General features: G+C 43.4%; 2 protein-coding genes across 3 annotated transcripts; one reads left to right on the top strand and one right to left on the bottom strand.

Annotated features, from left to right (window-relative positions):
* The first annotated feature begins 18 nt into the window (after window positions 1-18).
* Window positions 19-6,100, top strand: cd9r (CD9 molecule related). Of its 2 annotated transcripts, XM_084038225.1 has the most exons (10): window positions 19-124; window positions 359-459; window positions 1,019-1,124; window positions 1,213-1,310; window positions 2,670-2,744; window positions 2,831-2,932; window positions 3,470-3,565; window positions 3,707-3,790; window positions 4,270-4,484; window positions 4,919-6,100. In XM_084038225.1, coding segments are annotated over exons 2-10 (843 nt in total). In that variant the 5' UTR covers window positions 19-124; window positions 359-393; the 3' UTR covers window positions 4,920-6,100. The 2 variants fall into 2 exon arrangements, with proteins under 2 accessions (XP_083894351.1, XP_083894352.1); XM_084038226.1 differs by lacking the exon at window positions 4,270-4,484.
* Window positions 6,101-6,148: 48 nt separating this feature from the next.
* LOC311030861 (uncharacterized protein) lies at window positions 6,149-11,833 on the bottom strand. The gene is made up of 11 exons (XM_084036889.1): window positions 11,755-11,833; window positions 11,548-11,666; window positions 9,299-11,027; window positions 8,960-9,043; window positions 8,580-8,728; window positions 8,356-8,444; window positions 7,746-7,873; window positions 7,467-7,647; window positions 6,736-6,886; window positions 6,497-6,566; window positions 6,149-6,190 (listed from the first exon to the last, which is right to left on the bottom strand). Exons 1-11 carry the CDS (start codon window positions 11,804-11,806, stop codon window positions 6,171-6,173), a joined length of 2,772 nt encoding a protein of 923 aa, XP_083893015.1. The 5' UTR covers window positions 11,807-11,833; the 3' UTR covers window positions 6,149-6,170.
* Between the last annotated feature and the right edge of the window lie 10,568 nt (window positions 11,834-22,401).

Here is a 22,401-nt window from a genome sequence, read left to right as displayed (position 1 = left end):
GCGGGATGTGACGCACAACGAGGCGCTGTAAAAAGGAGCACGCAGCAACAACATACGGAGTTTAACGAGTAGGCGTCTGCACCTCAGTGACCACGACACCGCGGAGTACGTCCAACAAACCCTGGTAATTTCATGTGGGGTTAGCTGAGCTGCCGCCTAGTTATTATCGTGTTATTGACCATTTATATATATATATATATATATATATATATATATATATATATATTTTTTTTTTTTTTTTTTTTTTAAGGGGGGGTTAACGCATTCCTACTAATAAGTTAGAAAACCGTTAGCATGTGAATGTAACCCTGAGGGGATGTATGCTAATGTGTCTGCTATTAACATTAACACTCCACAGACTTTACTGGCGCAGCAGAACGACCGCCGGTCACCATGGCAGTTTCTGGATGTGGTCTCGTCTGCAAATTTATCCTCATCCTTTTCAACATAATCTTTGCGGTAAGTCTGTCCAATCACGACACTGCGTTGTTTCTCGTATTTAATCAAGCTTTGGTTTTTTTTTTTTCCATTCTGTAATATCTCTTTGGGGTTGGAAAAAAAAGCCATGTTTTATTTGTAGGTTGTTTTGTCTAGCCCAGTACCTGGCACGCACTAGGTTTCGTTTCTGCTGAACACACCTCAACTGCCAGTTACTTCCCTTTCTTGCTTCACGGTGTTCTAGCTGCCTCTGCTGTCTAATGCCCACCAAGATGAAAGGAAACCAAACCACACACACCACCCTATTTTAACCCGCTCCTTTCTGCTCTTTTCGTGTGACGTCACGTCAACTGTTGCATCGTGTTTAAGTTTATTTCTGTTTGCTGGTGTTTATCTAGCTGTCCCTTTCTGCACTCTGTTCACCCACAATGCCACCTGTTATTTCCCACGACGTGACTGAAACGAGTCTTCTTCACCACACTTGGACTCAGCCATCTGCACAACTTTGCAGATTTGAAGATGTGAAACCAGGAACCATGGCGAGTTTGGTGGTTTTATTGTCACGTCTTTGGTTTGGCAGGTGGTGGGCTCCGCGTTTCTGGCTATCGGCCTGTGGCTGAGGTTCAGCGAGAGCACCAGGACCATCTTCCAGATAGAGGAATTCAACTCAAGTACATTTGTTACAGGTAAGTACCTGTGTTACGTAAATTAGACACATGCATATATTATGCTTCTGATGCATATTCAACCACAGATCTCTATTTTTGTTATCAGCTGTGATCACACTGATCGCTCTCGGCTCAGTGATGATAATTGTGTCGGCGTTCGGAGACTACGGCGCCTGCAATGAGAAAAGATGCTCTCTGCATGTGGTGAGACGTCTTCACACACAAACTTCCATGTCAAGTTTTTTTTTCATGTGTATTTACAGAATAAGTTTTACATCATCAACCGACTGGTTAAAAGTCACTGAAAAGTGACATATTCTCCCAAACTTCTTGAAACCCATATATATCCACTAATTCACATTAATTCACATATTTCACGAAGGAGGACAAACAGTTTAATGCAAGAAGTTTTACAATCAAGTCAAATTTAACTTGCTGTATCTACATCATAAGTTTAATTTCAGTCAAAAAAACGTAATTTTTCATACTTCAAAATGTGTTTATGGTTGAGGTGACGTGATCTTGCTCCTTTTCCACGGGCGCAGGGAGAATCTTACTGAGCATGTGCAAAGTAAGTGTCGTCGCTAGCTTATTTCTAGGAAGTGAATTTGTTACAATTCCCCCCCGGCCCCCTCCTATATATATATATATATATATATATGTATATATGTATATATGTCTTACACAGAACGGATGCAGGTTTACTGACAACACAACACACATTTCTGGTGTCTGTGTTGTCTCCTGATTTCCTGAAAGTTATTTTCTGCAGATAAGTATCGGAACCGTTTCGGTTTCACGTTGAGAACCCCCCACCTCTTTGCCTCTTGATTTGACAACCAACAATGTGGTAAACAAGTCATTCAACTTATTTAACGTGGGGTTAATATAAAATATGTGGTAAAATCAAGTGTTTTATCTATGATTTCCCGTATAGTGGATGTTTTCCGTTTTTATCTCGTAGTCCCGTCTCAGTGTCCTTGTGGACAGAGTTCAGGCATTCCTCGACCGTTAACAGCACAGAGGCGGAGACTGAGAGGGCTCGTGTGCTGCAGAAAGGAACATGCTGCAACGCTGTAGACGACTTGCAACATAGAACTGTAACACAGCAAAGACGACGAAGTTGCAACACTTCATTTCTAATTATGATTATGAATACAACTTTATTTTATATAAAATGATTTTTAAAACTTCCTGCTTCGTTGGACATCTTTTATGAAGTGAAAACTTGGACTAATAGACAGAATTGCCAACTGGAACTCGGTGAGTTTTCAGAGTTATGTGGCTCAGTGAAATTAATTCTTTATATTAACCACCAACCTTTTCATGATGCTCTATGAAAGATGTGGAAATAGGATTTTAAAATATTGTTTATGAAGTGCGATGTTAAGCTCTCTCCCTACCTGTTACAACAAATACACGCATACATATGCACATCCTTTCCATCATTGACTCGCATAGTAGTGGGAGAAACAAGTGTCACGTTGTTGGTTTGTTCCTGTTCCTTGTTCCTGTTTGTTTCTCAAGGTAATTCGGTTTATTTACCTCTTCCTCTTCTTTCAGTTCTCCGTCCTTGTGGCCATTCTGGCGATAGTCGAAGTTGCTGTCGGAGTGATCGCTTATACCAACTGGGATACGGTAAGAGGGGAAATGGGAAAGGAAACACAGTCAAAAATAAAATCATGTTTGATCCTGATATTGTGCTTTTATGTTTGATTATGAAGGTTGGACTAAGACTTGTGGATTTCTACACTAGCATATATACGCTGTATGCGTCCAGTGGAGACCCCGTCCTCGCTATCAGTCTACGTTTCATCCACGAGACGGTAAGCACAAACTCCATCTCCTCCTTTACTGTCTGCTTAAAAAAAACAGTTCACCTCGGACTCATCTGTGTAATGTGTTTTGAATTTGATGCTTTTGCAACTTGTGTACTGAATCCTCTTTTCAAAAGTCTTTCTGTAAAGAACAGCTTCACTGTTAACCAGCTGACGCATCGTTGTACTGTTTATTTACAGCAGGAATTGTTGTTTTAGCTAACAGGTGCTAACTCGCTAAATCTGGTAGCAGTTGTTGAGCTTGTTTATTAACATAATTAGGTTGCAAAAAACATGTCATGACCTGCTAAAAAATATTACTAAAATACGTTTATTGTTTTTTTATTTCTTAAATAATTGCTTCATTTATATATTTTAGACAATGTACTCCTTTGTTTAGGAATAACTAATATTTTCAAAGTTCATAAACGTCATAATGATGCATGTCTTTATTTCATATTCAACAATTTGGGGCTCCATATTGATGATCTAAAGTGAACTAAATGATTATTAATGTGGAGTGTCCTTCGTCTTCCTCGCCTGCAGCTTCACTGCTGTGGAATCACAGGGATCACGCTGGTGGAGCTGGTTCAAGCCACCTGCCCCGACCCAGCCACTTTTTTTGAGCACATCAAGATGGACGTAAGTTGGACTTGGTTTCACATCGTTGTCATATCCGTGTTGACTTAGACACTTAGATGAATGAGGCCCTTTCTGGTTGGCTCCACTGGAACGGTAGATGCTGGGATGCTAACGGTTTCTCCCGTCTTGTTCTTCCTACAGAGCTGTCCCATGATCATGTTAACTGCCATTGAAAGTAAAGCACCACTGGTGTTGGGCACCTTTATTGGTACTGCAGTTCTTCTGGTAAGAAAATGTGTTGCATGCTGTGCTATATTTCTACATTATTTCCAAACAAAAGAATACAGTTGCATTTAATTTTTTTTACAATCACTCTACAAAATGAAATGAGAACAGAGATGTACTGTAGATGCCAGCATGGCCGTAGACTGGATTCGTTATAAGTGAAACTACGTTTTCACCAAAATGTTCACTTTGAAACCCAGAACAATGAGCCTGTAATGTACTACAGAGCACAGTACATCATATAGACCTATGCAGCGTTTAATAAGCATCAAATTAGTCAAAACTGACTGACGTGGGGACAAGGAGGAATGACTCCTGTTTCCTGCCTTTAGACAAGCTTAATTGTCTTTTGCTCTTGTTGTTCATAAAGTTGACCATGTTCTTATCACTCTGCTCCCCTCTGCCTCTCTTAATCAATACTCTTCTCCTTGTCTTGCTTTAAAAAAACTCTGCATCCTCTCCATCTTTGGTGCCCAAAGATCGTAGCTCTGATCTGCAGCTCAACCCTCAGTAAACAGATCTGCCAGTCCAACTCATCTCTCCAGTACATCGTCCTGACTCAGTCCACTTCTGCTTTGGCTAACCCTCAACCAGCTCAGCATGAATTTGTCTCCACCTCCTACCCCAACTTTGACCAGCAGCCAGTCGTCTTCACCCCTCTGCCTGTGGTTAATATCCCTGTGGCTCAGTCTTAGTAAGCTTGATGCTTTTTCACTCTCGCTTTCATGCCGTCTTGATTTTTATTCCACAACGCTTCTTATAGAGAATACACATTCATGATTTCATCCCTTCTCTCTGCATGCAGGGAGTCTTCAGCTCCCTTTCAAAGGAAAAATCCACCTAAAAGACCTCAGGCTTTGCAGAAAGATATTTCGATCTGCTTTTTGAAAGAAAAAACATTGAATCATCCTATCTGTAGTTAAAGAATACACATCCAGGGTGGGATTTTTCCTTTAAGTATCTGACTGTTCCTCATTGAACATGGCTGCATGTAAATTAAAAACATGGGCTGTTGCCTTTAGTGGCTGGTTTAATGTGTGGGATCAGGACCAGAAAACCGGTTGGTCACCACACAGCCCTCCATCCCTGCACTTTACTTCCCCTCCTCCTTCTGTGTCTGAATGACAGATCACCGCACTGGTCTGCGCCATTATCCTCCTGAAAGAGACCATGAGAGACCAGCAGGAGATGACTGCGTATTATTCGGCCGTGTACTAACAAGAGGATTCTGTGTTAAACCGTTACTTTCCTCACCAATGAAGACCATCGCTGGGATTCAGGCTCAACCAGCAAACAAATGTTTACTGATGCATCTGTATGAAACTAGAATTATATTTTGTTCTAAATTTCGCTGTGCTTATAATACGACCTTGTGCAGAAAAAACACCCAAGCTGTCAACCATTAACATTTTCAAGTTATTGTTTTTTATAATCATGCAGTAACTGTTGCAGAAATGTATTCATTTAGCTAGAAACGGTCACAGCTAGACAGCGAGAGCTTCCTGGCGTGACATCATTGTGGGCATACGATGCGTAACCAGACACGTCCGTTTAATAACACCGTTGGACACGTGGAAGTTGCCCCAGTCTCCTCCAGTTACATGTTAGCAGTAGTGTGAAGAGCAGTGTTTTGTACCTTAATGATACTGCTGCTAACTTTAGTTCTTTTGTCGGTTGGTTCATGTGTAAGAGGCAAATATCGCTGTTTTATATTCAAGCAAAAGGGATCGTTTTCTTTCAAAACTATTTAAAGGTGTTCATTTAAGGTCAGTTGACATGACGGTGTCGTTACCGTTCATTCCTTTTTAAGCTACCTATAGGTGTAATGTTACATTGGTATGCATGTCATGCATCCTTTGCCTTGCAGGAGTTTCATTCCATTTAGTTTCTTCCATTCATGGTTGTACATCCAGATGTCAGAAAATTAAAACAAGGACATGTGAGAGAAATATTCTGCAGGCGTCCTCAGTCTTCAGGTAGTGTTGGAGGCTGTTTAACTTGCTGTATAAACAAGTCAAGTGGCGGGCTGTAGAGCTGAGAAGCATTAAGTGGTGCCTTCCTGGAAACGCTGGTTTGATACAAAGACAAACTGGTTCAACTTCTTCATTCCCTCATGTTCTTTCAACGAATAAATCTGTGACCAAATAGAAATACATTTAGTTTTCACAAGCTGGCCGATTGAGTGTCTTGTTTTCTTTATCTGCACTACTTTTAGTACTACTGTAGTTCTGTCATTTTGCACTATATTGTTTGTACTTTCACAAGTTTAATAAATGTCCCATAGAGGGCTTTTCAACTCTTCTTCACAAAGACGTGTGTATCCGTTATTTCCTTTAAACAAAACAAGAGTAGAGTTGTGTAAAAGTGTTTATTTCATTGCTCACGTGTCACCGTTGGGACCTATGAGGGAAAAACACAAGTTCATGTTATGAGTCTTCAAACCTGAGTGAGCATGCTGCTAGCCGGTAGTTTGTAAAGCTTTAAGAATTATGCAAAGTGAAATGAAACTACTCAATTGGGTAATGTGAAGGAAAACAATACATTTAGTCCATTCAAAAGGAATCCACCTGCAGCTTTGATGTAGAAAATGTGAACAGATGTTTAGTTCAATGTTTCAAGTCTGGAAGCCTCAATCCTCAAATTAGAATGACTATATATGTATTTTATGTATGTGAACCTTGTATTTTTCCACCGTGTTAAACTAACCGTTGATGCAGCTTAAAGTGCAGTCGTCATCTGTAGCAGAGCACACTTCTGTCAAACACAAGAAGTAGATCTGAGGGCAGAAAAAGAAAAGGGTTTATGGTATAATTACAGGAATCCAGTCCACACGTAGCTGCTATTGTGGATGGTCCTCAGGTAGGAGGAACTTGAAACAGCCATATCATCATTAGTCACTTCAAAGAAAGACGTTTTCTTGCATGAGCACGTTAAGTTGGAGGTACCTCTGGGTCGTCCAGATGAGAGTATCCTTTAGCCCTGTAGTTGGGACTTTCTGTGGGCATAGACAGGAAACCAGTGATCACGATCCTCCGGATGTGGTGGGAGTCAGAGTGTGGGGAAGGAAGCAGCTGTGAACCCGCCAGGCTGAGACAGCTGAACAACACACAGTGGTGAGAGTGGTTACAACTAAACATCACTACAGGAGGGAAAAACAAAGAAACATGCAAAAAGCAGAATTGCTCCTTTGGACAAGATTACTTAGATCTGACAATACAATAGCACTGGAGAAAATAAAATGTCAGTTTGATTAGATTTCTCGAGAACATTACGATTTATCCTCAAGAGACCAGAAGCTTGCCTTAAAGCCTGAAATCATCCGATTGAAAAGATGGCGACAGCCCAAATGTCAAACGCGAGGCATCAAAACTGTAGTCCGAAACGAATGGCTGAAGTCACGGTGACCCAGTCCACTTCTTATATACAATCCCTGGTACCACTAACATTGGTCAGAGCAGGCCATTATCACATTGATAAGGAGAATATGTGATGTTGTTCAATGTCTTGAGCTTTCAGTCTATGGAGCTACATTCAGCAGGAATCTGCACAGAATAACCGATTTGTGACATAATCCCATGAGAAGATTTCATCATCCTGCCGAGTCTGTGCTCACCGCTCACGACCGAAGCTGCCAAGACTGATCACAATACAAATAATTAATCTCTGTGCAACATACCCATCGTAAGCAAGCATCCAGCTGGGGTATGGAGCTCGAGTGTAAGCCAGGCAGGAGTGAACCAGCAGCACCAGGTCGGGCTCTGGGGGGTCCAGCAGGCTCAGCTCCACATACACTGGTCTGCCTCGCATTAGGCTGAGAGGCAGGTGGACCCCCGGATGGAAGCTGGTGAAGGACTCGTCTACGAGGAAAACAATGTTGCTCAATCAACTTGCTGATTTTAAACACCAAATAAATCATGCAAAGACATGATGTGCCATTTAAAGAGAAGACCATCACCTGTGGCAATTCTCAGTATCGCATCGACAGCGGCCGGTGTAGACTGAACGGGAGGTGGAGGAGGTTGATCCATCACATGGAGCCTCACTTCATCTGGAGAACCCGGGAGGGACCTACAATCCATCAACCTACGGATCAGAGCGGACGCAGATCTCAACCTCCCAGGACAAATCTACAAATATGTATCTTAACTTGCATAGCTAGTTAACACCGAGATTATGAAGCCGTGATTTTGGGATAAATGTGTGGAAAGATCTGTAAATATTTGGAAACATAGCAATGCAGATTATTACTTTCTATTGTGTGTAAAGTTGAATCCCCTAATCATAAGAAATGAAAGTAAAAATAAGCATTTCTTGGAATGGAGGCGAGAGCATCGACTCCACCTCCTGGCTAAGTGCCAGTTGAAAGCTTTCAATATTCCTGTGACAAAGAAATTAGACAAAAAGCCAATATTCAGAAACATTCTTTTTGCTTATGACCGATAGAGTAATACAGCAGCAGATTAGAATGAATTATGGTTCATTCTGGGTGAGAAATGGTCTCCAATAAAGTTGTTCTAAAAGCAGAAGAAATCTTTTACAGTTTTCCTTCAACAGTAACGTCATACCTGACAGGAGAGTTCTCAAGCTCAGAACTGTGGTCTTGTTGAGGAGAGTAGACACCGTGGACTTTATGCAGATGAGCCAGTATCTCACCCTGACAGGGATATTGGAAACATTCTTACTTCAGTCAAAGCCTCATGAAAAGCATCAACTCCATTTAGCCACACTGACGCTGTGGAAGACACCACAAGGCTCTACATTACGTGACATATATAGAAGTGTTACAGACATGTTCGTGTACTCCACAGCCATCCAGGGGGATGGTGAAGATGTCAGGGTCAGAGGTCAGCTTCTGCAGCTTGCAGGATACTGCTCTGAATACAGAGGGATCAGCTGGGGCTGGCATCGCAAAGATTAAATGCTGTCCCATCGTACACTCTGTTGGCACACAAGTTATTACCAGATACGCCACACTGATTAAAATCCAGCATGAATATTCAAGTGAAGGCAAAAATCCAACAATTTTTAAAAATGATTATTATTGTGATTTGGGCGTAGGCTTCTAGCATCAGAGGACACATCAAATCATCCAAGTTTCAGATTTCCTTCACTGTCTGTCCATGTTTTTCCGCCGTGTGTTGACAGGTTCCGTCATGGGAAGAGACTCACTATTCCCAGGGCAGTCGATATCTGACACAGGTCCAACGCCACGGGGCGAGGCGGAGGCAGCAGACTGGTCGGCCTCCAGATTATCTGAGTACAGAGGGTAAACAAAGAGGGGAGAGTCAGTTATATTTGAATGGCTCCATTCAGCAGCGTGAGCGATGACGGATTCATAAATTCAGAGTTCGTTTTCCCCCCCATTCGGGTGTCCGGTTACAACCAGGACCAGATGCTGGATCTTTAGTGAATACCGTTTTGCCCCCTTGTGGTGATCTGAAGTCAAGATACTAACAATAAAAGCTGCATGTCGTAAACAAACATACATGGGCATCGTTTCTACGTCACCTTTCAGTTCATCATCCAGCCTCTCGCCCGTCTCTTCTCCACTAGGATGCCTTACAGGATCGTATGGATGTTGCTGAGATACATAAGGGTTATTGAGGCTATGAAAGGGACTACGCAGCTGTCGATGATATCCTGCCTCAGCATGACCAAACCGAGCCGTCCCGCTGTAGTCGGAGTCTGAGGGAAGCAGGGGTTCTGATTTGGAGGATGCCCTTTCTGAGGTAATGCTGCCTGCAGGTTGTAGTTCCTGGTTGTGGACAGACTCTTTAGGGTGGTAGTACAGGTGGTAATAATAGTAGTAACGATCTAGAGGGCCATTGTGAATGTCATACATTGGTTTTGTGGGCGGAGCAGTGGTTTGGGGTTTGCCATAGGATTGATGTCGTGGTGGGTCTAAAGCTTCTTCGGATGAAGTCGGTAAACTCTCAGGGTTATAATACATCTGATAGTAGTAATACAGAGGGTGGTAGTAGTATGGGTAAGGAGGAGTATAATGGTTGGCCAATGGAGGGGGGAAAGACTGTTCAAGAGGAGGAGCTGCAACAGTGTGAGGTCCAGGAGGGTGAGAGGGAAGGAGAGGGTGGACTGCTGGGGTCACGGGGGCAGAGGGTCTCTTTACGTCATCCAGCTCTGCTTCTAAGTCTTCATTTCCATCAGACAAAAGTGGGTGTTTGATCACATCTGGGCTACTGGTTTGAACGATCATTTCTTTAGAGTTTGGCTGGTCCATGTGAGGATTTAATTCTTCATCAACTTGTGACGAGCGAGGAAGTGGATGAACTACGGTGTGAGACTTTGGGTTTTGATCAGACAAAGGATTGAGAGGAGCCAATCTTTTGACCTCTCCCCTAACAATGTGTGGGAAGTAATAATAGTAGTGGTATGGAGGGGGATGTGGAGGATGAGGTGTAGCAGGTGCAGGGGTTTTGGGAGGGGTGTGAGGATGAGAGGCAGCCTCAGACCCAGGACTAAGGAACTGGTGTGACTCGACTCTGCCGAGAGTCTCAGACTGCTGCATGTTGGGGGGCAACACTGTATAGTCAGGGTTATGAGGATTCGTCAAAGACCGTTCTCTAGGAACCTCAGGACCTGGATCAGGGTCTTGAGGTGGGCCAGGAAGAGGGATTTTAGGGAGATGGTAGTAGTGATAGTATGGATTGAAGGCATGGTTGGGGGGCTGGAGAGGAGGCGGTTCAACGGGAATCAGAAAGCCTGCATCTGAGGAGGGAGAATGTGCAGCACCGTGCCCCTCCAAGACACCCAAGACTGGAGTTTCTTGCTTTTGTTGCAGATCTGGATCCACCTGACCTGAATCCTTCATTTCATCTGTAGATGACGGAGAACTGTCGACACCAAAGTGCTTATAAGCCTCCCTGAGAGAAGTCTGGTGGGGGTAGAGGTCCCGATAGTCTGTCTGGGAGTCAAGAGCAGGGAGAGGCTTTGGACCAAATGTAGGGTCTGGAGTGGAAGAGGAGGGAGTAAGAGGGTTATAAGCATCCTGTCCATCAGGACTAGGATAGTGGTGATATATAGGGTGCGGATAGTAAGGCGGGGCCAGGTAGAAAGGTGGAGCCCATAAAAAAGGGTCCAGGGATTCTGACACGTGCTCTGCTGGTCCTCTGCTTAGATGATGAGGGATGTGGACCAGTGGGAGTTCTTCAGCGGGGACGGGACAAGCCAGGGTGAACGTCTTTTCGCCTATCTGAAGAGAAAGTGTGTATTCTCCATCCTGAAATAAAGATCAGATTTTCTGAGTGAGACTGTGTGGAAGTGCACTCTAAATATATTTCTACAGCTTTATATTCTCGTTCGAGAGCCCTTACCGACAGGGAACTGAAACTTATCTGTGCCCTATTCAAAGCCACAGGACGGTTAAAAAAAAAAAGTATAGATAAGTTTCATTTTCAGTTCAGCTCGCTGTTGGAAAATATTCTTAATATAGTAGTGATGCTAGCTCAAATACCTTTACAAGCAGAAGTAGCTAAAGCTGTAATGATTTGTTTGCATTTTTTAGATGACAGTTATAACTTGACAGTGCATCTAGAAGGATATCTTTATATTCAATTGTATGCATCTTTGATTGATTTATTCTATTTCTAGTATTTCATTTGTTTATTTCAGATGATCATTTTGATTCCCTCAGATGTTCACTCCATCAACACATTTCTAAATTTCACATGGATACAAACGAGACTTTTAGGCAGTTTGTGCCATACTTGGTCATGAATAGCAACTTTCCTGAAATTCACCTTTACTGTGATGCCACACGTAATAAACGGAGCAGCGATAACAATCTCAGCATCCTGTCTGTGCAGCTTGTAGTCACACTGCTCCGCTAGCACCTGCAAAGGAGTCCATTCTCCTCTGACTGGACAGAGAAGGAACAAAAGGCATATGATCAATAGTGTGGAAAACCAAAGAAAGGGAGAAGAAGAATGAGATTCCTGTTTGTTTACCATTTACCCTCAGCTCCTCGGTAGCGTGGAGCCCCTGCACTGTGACCGTCATACCGTAGTCGGAGCAGCAGAGGGAGGAAGGGCCCGCGGCCTGAGGCTGGATCTGAGAGGCTGGGCAGAACATCTTGACCGGAGTCCCCCTCCACAGCAGCGGCAACACATAACCATCATCCTGAAAACGGGTTTTAAAAATGGCACTCATACCTTTTATTGCCGTTGGCTAAAACATCTCACATCTGTTACAGGAGATGCGTCTATAATTAAGAAGCAAGCTTTTCCTCATTAAATAAGCATTAAAAACATGAGTCAACAACCCATGAAAGTCCTGAACTGTCTTGTCAAGATGACATAAGAGTGTACTCTGTGTGGTTTCTTTACCCCGTTACTAAAAAAAGACTGGGTTTGGTGCAGGGGGCAAAAGCAGAAATGCTTACCAACACCAGAAACAAAAAAAAACAAGCTAAACTTGTTCCTTTCATCATAGTTGCCACAACTTTGACTCAGAATGTGCAGAGATGCAGAACCAGTACCAGCGAGTTGGCTCAAGTGTATCAAAACATACAGCATGGACGCCATACTTCCTGTGTGACATGGCAGGCGTCATACTGAGCCATCAGACGGAGGTCTCTCCATGTGGTCTCAACAGAGTAGCCACACTGAGGTGGCAGCTGGGACAGCGGCACGGACGACTTGTTCACTGAGATGCAAAGAAGAAAAAAAAGACCAAAACAAAACCTTAATTTCACTTTTATGATGAAATAAGGAAAATTGATCCAGTCAAGTCCAGCTGCTGCTATGGGTCACCATCCCAGACATAATGCTGGCGTGTTTGTAAAAGCCGAGGCTGTGGCCTCACCTTGGTCCAGCTGGAGTTGTACAGCTTGCCGCCTCCTGACCGTGAGGGTCATGGCGTCGTCTCCACACGTCACCACAGGCTGCAGCCTCTGCCAGCTCTCCTCTGAGCCGCCGAGCCACCGACCTCTGACCCTCTCCGGTGCTCCCTGAGCCAGGACTGATTAACAAAGACCAACATGATGTAGAACACCACACATCAAATTTCAGATGGAGAAAAAAAAACATATCGATATTAGAATCTTTAAATAACTAATCAATATATACTTTCACACAATCCCTGTAAGGGGGATGATTTGATTAGAGTGTATACTTTCTTTTTTGTAAATGGGAATTTTGAATTTCAGGTATCCTGTCACAAAAAAACCCAACATCTTGACTAGACTATTATTATACTTGCATATTATTTTTAAGCTCAATACTGTGAAACCTTTGCACATCCTGAATATATTCTTGTGCATTCCTGCCCAGCTCGCTGTTGTCGTAAACGTATTTATTGGGAGATATCACTTAAGTATTTATCGTCTATACAGATACACCAGTGCAGCAGTCAATTCCTTGAAAAACTACTTCAATGGCAACCAACTGGATTCAGCAACTACACGTGGTAGAGTCAGGGCTCCAGAGTGCGACCAATTTTTATGAGTGCGACTGATAAAAATCGTAGGTCGCACTGGTGCACCTAACGCTGCTCGGGTGAAAAAAAAAAAAAAAATCATAAGCGCAGCATCTCTTTGTGTTCTCCTGATGGTATCGTGGTCTAAACCAATAAGAGACAGAGCTCGGGCGGGTCCTTGCCTCTGATTGGCTGTGGTCCTTTTCACTGCTGTAAATTGTGTCAGTTCGAAAAATGCGAGCGAGCTGAGCAGGTACTCCTCAGCGCTTCGATTTTCTTTGGAAATGAAGAGAGGCAGAAAGCCTCGCCCCGAGACTAATTAAAAAGCCCAAAAATATGCCTTCAGACAGGACTGGTTGAAGCAATTTCCCTGGCTGATGTACGATAAAGAAAGGGACTCAATGCACTGCATTTATTGTCGGGAGTGCGGTCAGAATATGGCCGGTAATAAATAGTGCGTTTGTGGAAGAGTCAACAACATTTCGCATCGAGACGTTGAAAAAGCGCAATATGTCCAAAAAGCATACTACATGCCGTGATAAGTGTGTTAATAAAGTGGCCCCTCATCCAGCTGCATTTCAGCGTCAGGCTGTATCGATCAGGTCCGCTGAGGAATCTGAAATGATTATAAAACTCAAGGTTGCATACAATATTGCAAAGGAGGAGTTGCCGTTCACTAAATTTAAGTCCGACATTTTTCTGATGAAAAAAATGCCGACACACCAAAGAACAAGATGTTGTGCCCTTAAAAAGGGGAATAGTGAGAGAGATGTGAAGAAATGCACAAACGCTGCTCTCGCATTCACTCGTCTCTGTATTGAGTGAGGGAGAGAAGCGCGATCCCCCTACTGGATCCCCGAGGCATTACCAACAGAGCCACGAACAATTTAGTGGTGATTATAATAACGGTGACCAACAAAAACAGTGACCATTACAAATACACATCTGGAACCACATTGAGATTGCATGTGCTGAAACTATTACAATATTGACTAACCATTGATTAATATTCTTGTCCGTTACAAAGACAGCTGAGGTTGGAAACCCCAAGTACACGTCATTCATGATTGACGGCGACACAGACGTCTCTATGGAGGAGTGCGTTATTGTCTACTTCCGCATTTTGCATAAAGGGAGGCCGGTCAACATGTTAATTGGACATGTCCGGTGGAGCATGGACACGCACAGTGTTTGAAGGCCCACATTACAGCGTGAGAGATCATGAATAGGAACATGTATAGTAGCCTATTCCTAATATTAAAAATGAATAGCCTAAGTAAAAATATAGGTAGGCTAGGCTAAGATCACATTAACTGTTTCCCATTTGCGGTCTATAGACTAGTGACCTGTATGATCTTTTTATTCTTGAGGAATTTATGCTGCCACAAAGCAAGCATTTGCTGCGCTTGGGCATCAGTGTGCAGATTGGCTGGAGAAAACGGGTGCTCTGGGTGCTGATGGTGCTGCAGTTAACCTAGGCCATAAGGGGGGTGTCATTATGTAAAAGGAGAGCCATAAAAAGGTGACTTTTTGGCGTTAAAGGCGATGGGATGAAAAATGTGGGTGCACCTAAATTTTGTGCAGGTGCACCTAACATTTTTTTTTTTAAAGTTAGGCGCACCAGTGCAACCAATGCAAAAAGTTAGTGTGGAGCCCTGTAGAGGTTTACCTGACGCAGCAGAGTCCGCCTGGTAGCCCACGTTAGGGTTCGTCTCCAGGCGACCGGTCATGTAAAACTTGCCGGGGACGACGTGCTCAATGCTGCCTTTGCTACAGCCTTCGTCTGTTGGGTCGTTGCGGGCTTTGAAGCCGTCGTCAGTGGACGCCATTGTGGTTTTTCTCGTCTGTTCGGGCCCTCCGTTGGTTTCCCTGTGGTCCCCGTCGTGGAAGTACGGGAGGTCTCTCGACTCTTCCGAGGCCCCTCGGTCGGAGGGGTGACTGAGGCCTCCTGCCGTCAAAACGCTGCGCCCGTCGCTGCGAGGAGCCAAACCCGGAGGAGCTTGTGAAGGAAGAGTGATTGTGGTCGTGATGGAGTGAAGGAGGAGGACACCGAAGCAGTATCCTGTTTGTTTCAAATACATTTCAAGTAAGAGTTTCTCTCTGCGCACCAAAAACACCGGGACGGAGGGAACCGCCGCAGTGTTTTTGTAGACTTCCTTCCGGCCGACACACCTGCTCACTAATTGGCCCTAATGATCTACTGGTGCACGCGCAGCAGGTAGTGTCGCAGATTCCACCCATTTTAAATGGATATAATAAAATGTCAGCTTGAGGCCCCTTGTCTGGGTGCAAACGTATGTGAGCAGATTCATTTCAGTAGCTGCTAAAACTGTTCAAAGTTTCACCGGACAAAGCAGAGAAAAGTCCTAAGAAATGTGTCGGCCCCTCAGATTTATTTTCTGACCTTTTCGAGGGGGCTCCATCTACACCAGCCATGACATTATGCTCTGATACAGCAGTATTAACTCTTTAATGATGTCATATATAATACATTATCAGTCACAAGGGACATTTTCTGCATAATAAGTACTTTTATTTAAGAAGAATGTTCTCCACTCCCTGTTAATAAGCTGTGAATCCAATCTACTTTTCTGTCCACTAGAGGGAGGTATTACATTGCACTTATTTCTTCCTGTTAAATTAATGTAGACTTGTGTACACACACGTAGACTATAATAATAATAATAATAATAATAATAATAATAATAGTTATATAATTATAAATAATAATAATAATAAAATAATAATTATAATTATACATATTTATCCTGAAAATAAACTCTTTCCATTCTCTTTATTACTATTGACCACAATGAATTCTTGTATTCTTCTCCATAAAAAGTTTTTATTTAGAAATGCACTAACTCAAATAAATATCTGTGCTTCTGACAGATCTCGTGCCACTCCTTTGACCTTTGCCCTATTTTTTTAGAATAATATCCTTTCAGTCAAACGATAAAATCCTACAGTAGGTACGTGGGAAGATTAATTTCCTAACTCCTGCATGTCATTGACATTCATTTGCATTTCATTGTATGATTTTATGTTATGTTCTTTCCCCAACTGCCACCCGGCCTGCAAATAAACGCATCTAATAAAAGTTTAATAAACTCTAGAAGCTCCATCTATCCGTGAGGAAAACAGAGAGATTGGCTGTGTGCTGAAGGTATCACCGCTGCCAGCTCCGCCATCTGATAATTAGTGACTCTGCCAAGCTGTGATCAGTCATCACATTGTGGTTATCAACTGAGGGCAGACTGGTAATGTTCTCACAGTTTCTCACTTAGCAGGGCTTTCTTTCCACCCCTACCTCGACACTGGGTGAGAGGAATTAGATGAACCACACGGCCTCACAGTTTGAATGCTTGGAAGGACTGCACTTCATAAAGAGGCTGTGTTATTATGTGTGTGTGTGTGTGTGTGTGTGTGTGTGTGTGTGTGTGTGTGTGTGTGTGTGTGTGTGTGTGTGAGTGAGTGGGGTGGGGGGAGGGTGATCAGTTGATGATGGGCGCGGCAGCGAGATGACTCATATTTGGAGTTGCCTAGCTACAGCCTGGAGTTGTTTTCTTTCGACTTGGAGCGAGAGTACAGTGTGTATGTCTGGATTTCATTGAGAGAGAGAGAGAGAGAGAGAGAGAGAGAGAGAGGCATTGTGGGGGCCGACATAAACTCAGGGGTGGCACCGAGCAGGAAACAGGAGGAGCAGAAAAAAAGGTTTCCCAAAGAGAAGAAGGTGGGGAGAAAAACTTTGGAGTCAAAATGTAGCAATGTGAGCGAGGGAGGGGAAAGAAAAAAAGAGCAAAAAAGAGCGAAGTGAATCAAGTATGAAACACCCCTGGCCAGTAACCATGGAAACGGGCCAGCCCAACTAAATACGAGGAATTCTGTTGAATGCAAAAACGGATGGCTAACAGCTGACACACACAAAATGTTCACCCCGAATGGAAGCTGAACTGCAGCCTTCAGAAAGTCTGCGTCACGGCAGACTCTTCCTGAAGTCGCTCCTGGCTGATCTTCATTCAGACCACAGGCAGCCGGCCAACACGGCACATGCAAATGCTCGGAGAGGAATTCTCTCAGCTCCACGTTTAGCATATTCTTTCATGTCTTTGCTTTTGATTGGCCCTCTGCTCAAAGTTCTCCCCGCTCTGTCTACCTCCTCGCATGGGGTTCTTACCTGTTACCATATTATGTAACTTCTCTTCTCTGATTACACTATTTGAGACCTCAGGACAAACGGCAATTTTGAGTGTTTCACAACAATTCAAACACAATACGATAGTATATGAAGACACACGCCATAAACAGTAGCAAACAAAACAAAAAAAACATACAGGTTAGAACACTATGAATTACATTAAAGATAAGATTAAATTACATTTAAAAAAAACCTCAGGAAGACTCAATCAAAACAAGGATACAGACCAGATGAAACTAAAATTAAGTTTCACAATTTAAACGTTTGGAATCCCCAGAATCATTATCATTGGAAGGAATTTGCTCACAATGTACTTAAACGCAGAACATAAATAAATTGAGAGCTAATAACAAGGACAAAAATGCGTAAAAATATTCAAAACTATTTTGTACACACATGTAAAAGGTACATGTCTATACACTAATATACAGGGTGCAGGATTCATTTAACTATTCATCACAGCGATTGCCTTTTTGTAGCTAGTTGTTTTGGAATACAGTGCTCTGTAGCGCCTCCTTCAGTCACAAGCGATGTGTAAAGTTGTGTGACGTCGAACATTTGTATCGTTTTGTAGTATAATTTTGCTGAGTGGAAGCATTAATAATTTAAAAAAGAGTGGACCAAATATTGAACCATGTGGAACTCCACATGGAATGGGTATTTGAGACAGTCAATACTTTAAATTAAACTGTGGGTCGTTAGCCCTGGCAGTCTGTTTGTTCGTCCACAACTGAACACTCCAACCTTTAAAAAATGCAATTTAAAAAAACAAAGGCCTTTTGTGTGTCTGTGTGTCTGTGTGTTGTTTCTCAGTGCCTGTGGCAATCTGGCACTCCTTTAGAGAATGATGAGAATGCTTGTTTTATGAGCCATGCGTTTCCGTCTTTTGGAGATGGACGAGGATGAAATACATGTTTGTAAGTATGCAGTGTGGGTATGTGTGTGACTGACATGCCTGTGAAGCAACTTATCATGAAAAATAGACAAAAGAAGACAAAACGAAGCAGCCCGGCGACACGGAAAGTAAGGACAAGGGCGATGGTCGACTATTCCAATTAGCCTGCCAGCCTGAGGTGAGGGTCACAACAGAACAAGCTACAGACACTGGCCTTTGTGTTTGCTCTGCCTCATTCAAAAGAACACTCACATTCAGATGCTTTGAAATTACCTCCGCAAACCCTGTGAAAACACACTCAGGGCTGTTTTTATAATAGGAGTTTAGAAATCTCAGGGCAGGGTGCGACATTGTGTAAGACGGCGAGGGAATGAGCGGAGTGAGACAGTCAACCACAGACAGAGAGCTTTACTATTGTGTAAAGCAGCAGCAGCAGTGACTTGGCTGTGGTCAGGCTCACTCCCCTGGCATGTAGGCACTGGCTTTGTTTCACACAGCCGTGTTGAAATGCTCCTCGCAAACACATAATCAAAGGATTTCGCTATGAGTCAACCAAAAGCTGCAACCTGTCTTGACCTTGTTTGTCCGTTTACGACAATTTCTGATTCTTGGTATTGAGCCGATGCTCTTGCTCGGGGGAATTTTTATCACGTCAAAGGGATGAATGTGGAACATTGGTGACCTTACAAACAACCAGTAATTAAGAATGCAGGACATAGCGCCACATGGGATGCACTCTGATAGAGGAGTGCTTGTTGTCCACAATATGAAATGTCGAAGTGTGTTTCAGCTCTTGAACAGGTCTGCTAATGTACCGCACTGTTGAACTAATGGAACCACCCATCGCCAGCAAACCCTGAGAACGTATTTAAAGGAGTCACCATTAATACTTGTGCACACAGCACTTAGCACCTCAGACAATATCACAACGGTTTGGAGTGATCCTTCCTAACTCTGGTTTTTCCGGTACTGATCAGTCATGGCAGCGCGACAAAGGGCTGTTTGTTGAACCAGCCGCTACGCAATTGGTCTTCTTCGGCTGTGGCACATGGCATGTGATTTATCAGCTTGTGTTTGGATATTAAACAAGAGTGTTGTGGCTAGGCTCCTGCCCCACCCCCTCCTCTGAAACATACAGTTACTCCGAAAATGATATCTGACTGATGCATGACTCATGGCGTTTCCTCTCCCACTAAACCAAGAACTGAGAAAGAAATGCCTGTTTCTTGCATAAGTTTTGTTTTTCTTCTTCTTGGTGAAATAGACAGGAGGGAGCGCCGTTTCGTACTGTAACGTACAATACAAACCGTGGCTCCCCTCACCTGTGAGGTGGGGTTGGACACGCCCAGCGCAGAATCAGGTCCGACCACATTCTCACTTCTCGCTTTTTTTCTCAGTTAGTCGCTCCTGTGTTTTTGCACAATCCGTATCATCCTTATGTCTTGTCTCACAAGCAGGCGGAGGTGAAGATGAATCATTTAAAACAAATGTATTAAAAAGTTCAATTCTGCAGCAAAAAGCATGAAATCCCATGCATGATCCTGGCATGCATGAAGGGAGTAGGCTGCCAGCTTGGGTGGAGCTGTGTGAGTAGACGTAGTGTAGATTTTTGACAAGATTAGCCAACTATAACATCCCAAAGCTGAATTGCAAAATGTCAAACACTGACATTCTTTCTCATGGGGATTTGGGCGCGGCCCTTTAGGATGTTGAGGAGTATGATCAAGGTGTGGAGATTGAAATTCAAACTGTTAACATGAAGGGATGGATACGCGGCAACATGGGTGGTGTATTTACCACCCATCCCATGGCGTGCGATAGTGTTGTCATGGAAATCGGCGGCATGCATGAGTCACGGAGACCCTGAAGCGTTGCCATGGCGGAGTTTGGTTCCCCATTTCAGAGCTGGTGTGATGTGCAGCATTCCAGCTTCATGAGTTCCTCCGTCCACATAAGAAAAAGGTTATTTTCCATGACAACCGCATTAGAATACAAACTATTCGTCTCGCCTCTCACAAAAGGAGAAGACCCTTGGTTTCATTTCGAGGGAGGAAGTCAGGCCATGTGATTTTTTTGTTATGCTTTGTAGTTGCCTTGCTCTAAACTCCTTTCAAGGTCACTGCATGAGCAGGTAAATTATTTCCGAAGCCTGTTATTATCCTGCTGGCTCATACCCGAGGCAGCCTGACGTGATACTGACCAGGTACTCTGCCGAGTCTTGGACTCAGACTTCTATTGGCTCATCTGCGTGATTCTTGACTCACTAGAAGCAAACAAGTGACCTCAGTCCCCCACGCCACACCCATGGTATTTTGGGCTCTCTCTATCTATTTGTGTCCGACTTCCTTGCCTGACTTTTATTAGTGTACCCTCTTTACTATTCTCATACATATATTTTTATGATTTTAGTGAATCATTACAATTTAAAGGCACAGTTCACCCCTAAAATACACATTTTCCTGTCACCTGTAGTGCTATTTATGTATCTGGTTTGTTTTGCTGTGAGCTGCCTAGTTTTGGATGTATCGGCCAATCAGGTTTCACGTATAGGAACTATTTTCTTTGTGTCAACCATATCGACGCATAGAAGGAAGCACACATCGTGGACGAGAGTAAACAAACGGCGTTACATTAGCTAGCTCAGTGGCTAGCAGCATCGAGTGTAGGTGCTTCCCTCTGCTTCTGTTGGAGTCTGCAGTGAACTGTCTCTGTTTGAACACACACTCACACACACACACACACACACACACACACACACACACACACACACACACACACACACACACACACACACACACTCACTCACACACACACTTCTCATTAAGAAAAGCAAGTGAAACTGCATACGTCATTAAATCTCTTTCCATGCTTCCCCTTTAAGTACCATTTCAGTGCATCTTCTACTTCCACCTTAAATGTAAGTGTTTCAGCAGCGTCTACATGCGTACATTTTCTCCAGAAGAAGTAGCTTTTCTAGTTTTTCCAGTACCATCGCTGCACACTGCAGCAAACTCCCCGCCCAAAACCTTTACAACACTTATAAAAAATCAAACCCCTTCGTAAAAACCATAAAAATAAATAAATCTATAAACGCTGTTTCGGTGTGCTTTAACTGCTGTGCTGTGAATCCGTTTTTTTGTTTTTTTTAATTCTCGGTGTGTACGACGTAAACTCATTTTTGGAGCCTGACTTTCTCTGAGGACAGCAGTCAGTAACTCAGCGTGTCTGATCCTTTATGGGGAACTTTTTAGATATGGTGAGCGGTGAGGCTCATTGAAGTCACTCAATGACTAACAGGCAAATGTTGTTATGAGTTATTATGCAACATGTTGTTATTAGATTAAGTGTCAGATAGGGCTGCTAGAAGATTTTTTTCTCAGACTAAACTAAACGCATGTGATCTGCTCAAGAAGCAGATGACTCGGACTCGATGGAATCATTAGGGCCGTGAAACAATGATGCTGAATAAATGAACTAGCAATGTGAAATGTCTCCCTCCTTTGAATTCCTCTCTCATTCCCTCCATGTCTGTCCTCCCTCCGTCCTCTTCTTCCCTCCTTCCCTCTCACTCATGCCATGACTTGCACTCGTTTGCCCCCACCTCCCTCTCCCCTCGCAACCAACAACATTCCTTCATCCTGAAACTCCTTCCTTTGCAACAAAAGCGGGAAAAGAAGGAGGGCGGCGATCTGGAAGAAACACTACTCTTACACTCGTGTTTACACTGAGTCCTGACTGTTTTGTTTACACGCAATGATGGGGTTGTGATTAGAGGTCTGTCGCCATGGCAGCACGCGGAGAATCAGTGTCAATAAATGTTAAATGTTATGGGAGTTCCCACCCCTCAAACACAAACGCCAGTGAGTCATCAGCTTCCCTCCCGGAGAAAATCACCATTGCGGCCGAGTGACAAAAGGCATGAGGCACCAAACACAAAAGGAAAATATGTATCGCCTGCCCACAAAAGTTGTGGAAATAGTGGCGCGCTTCAGCTTTTTTGCATGTGTGTGAAGTGGACAGAAAAAATAGTGGGGGGGCAGAGAGTAGAGTGGGAGGGAAGAGGCAGGGATTGTGTGAGCCAGAGGC

This window comes from Eutrigla gurnardus (genome assembly GCF_963514095.1).
Source record: "Eutrigla gurnardus genome assembly, chromosome: 20".
Classification (NCBI taxonomy): domain Eukaryota; kingdom Metazoa; phylum Chordata; class Actinopteri; order Perciformes; family Triglidae; genus Eutrigla; species Eutrigla gurnardus.
Note: the sequence above shows the minus strand (reverse complement) of the source record. Positions and strands in the feature narration are given on the sequence as shown.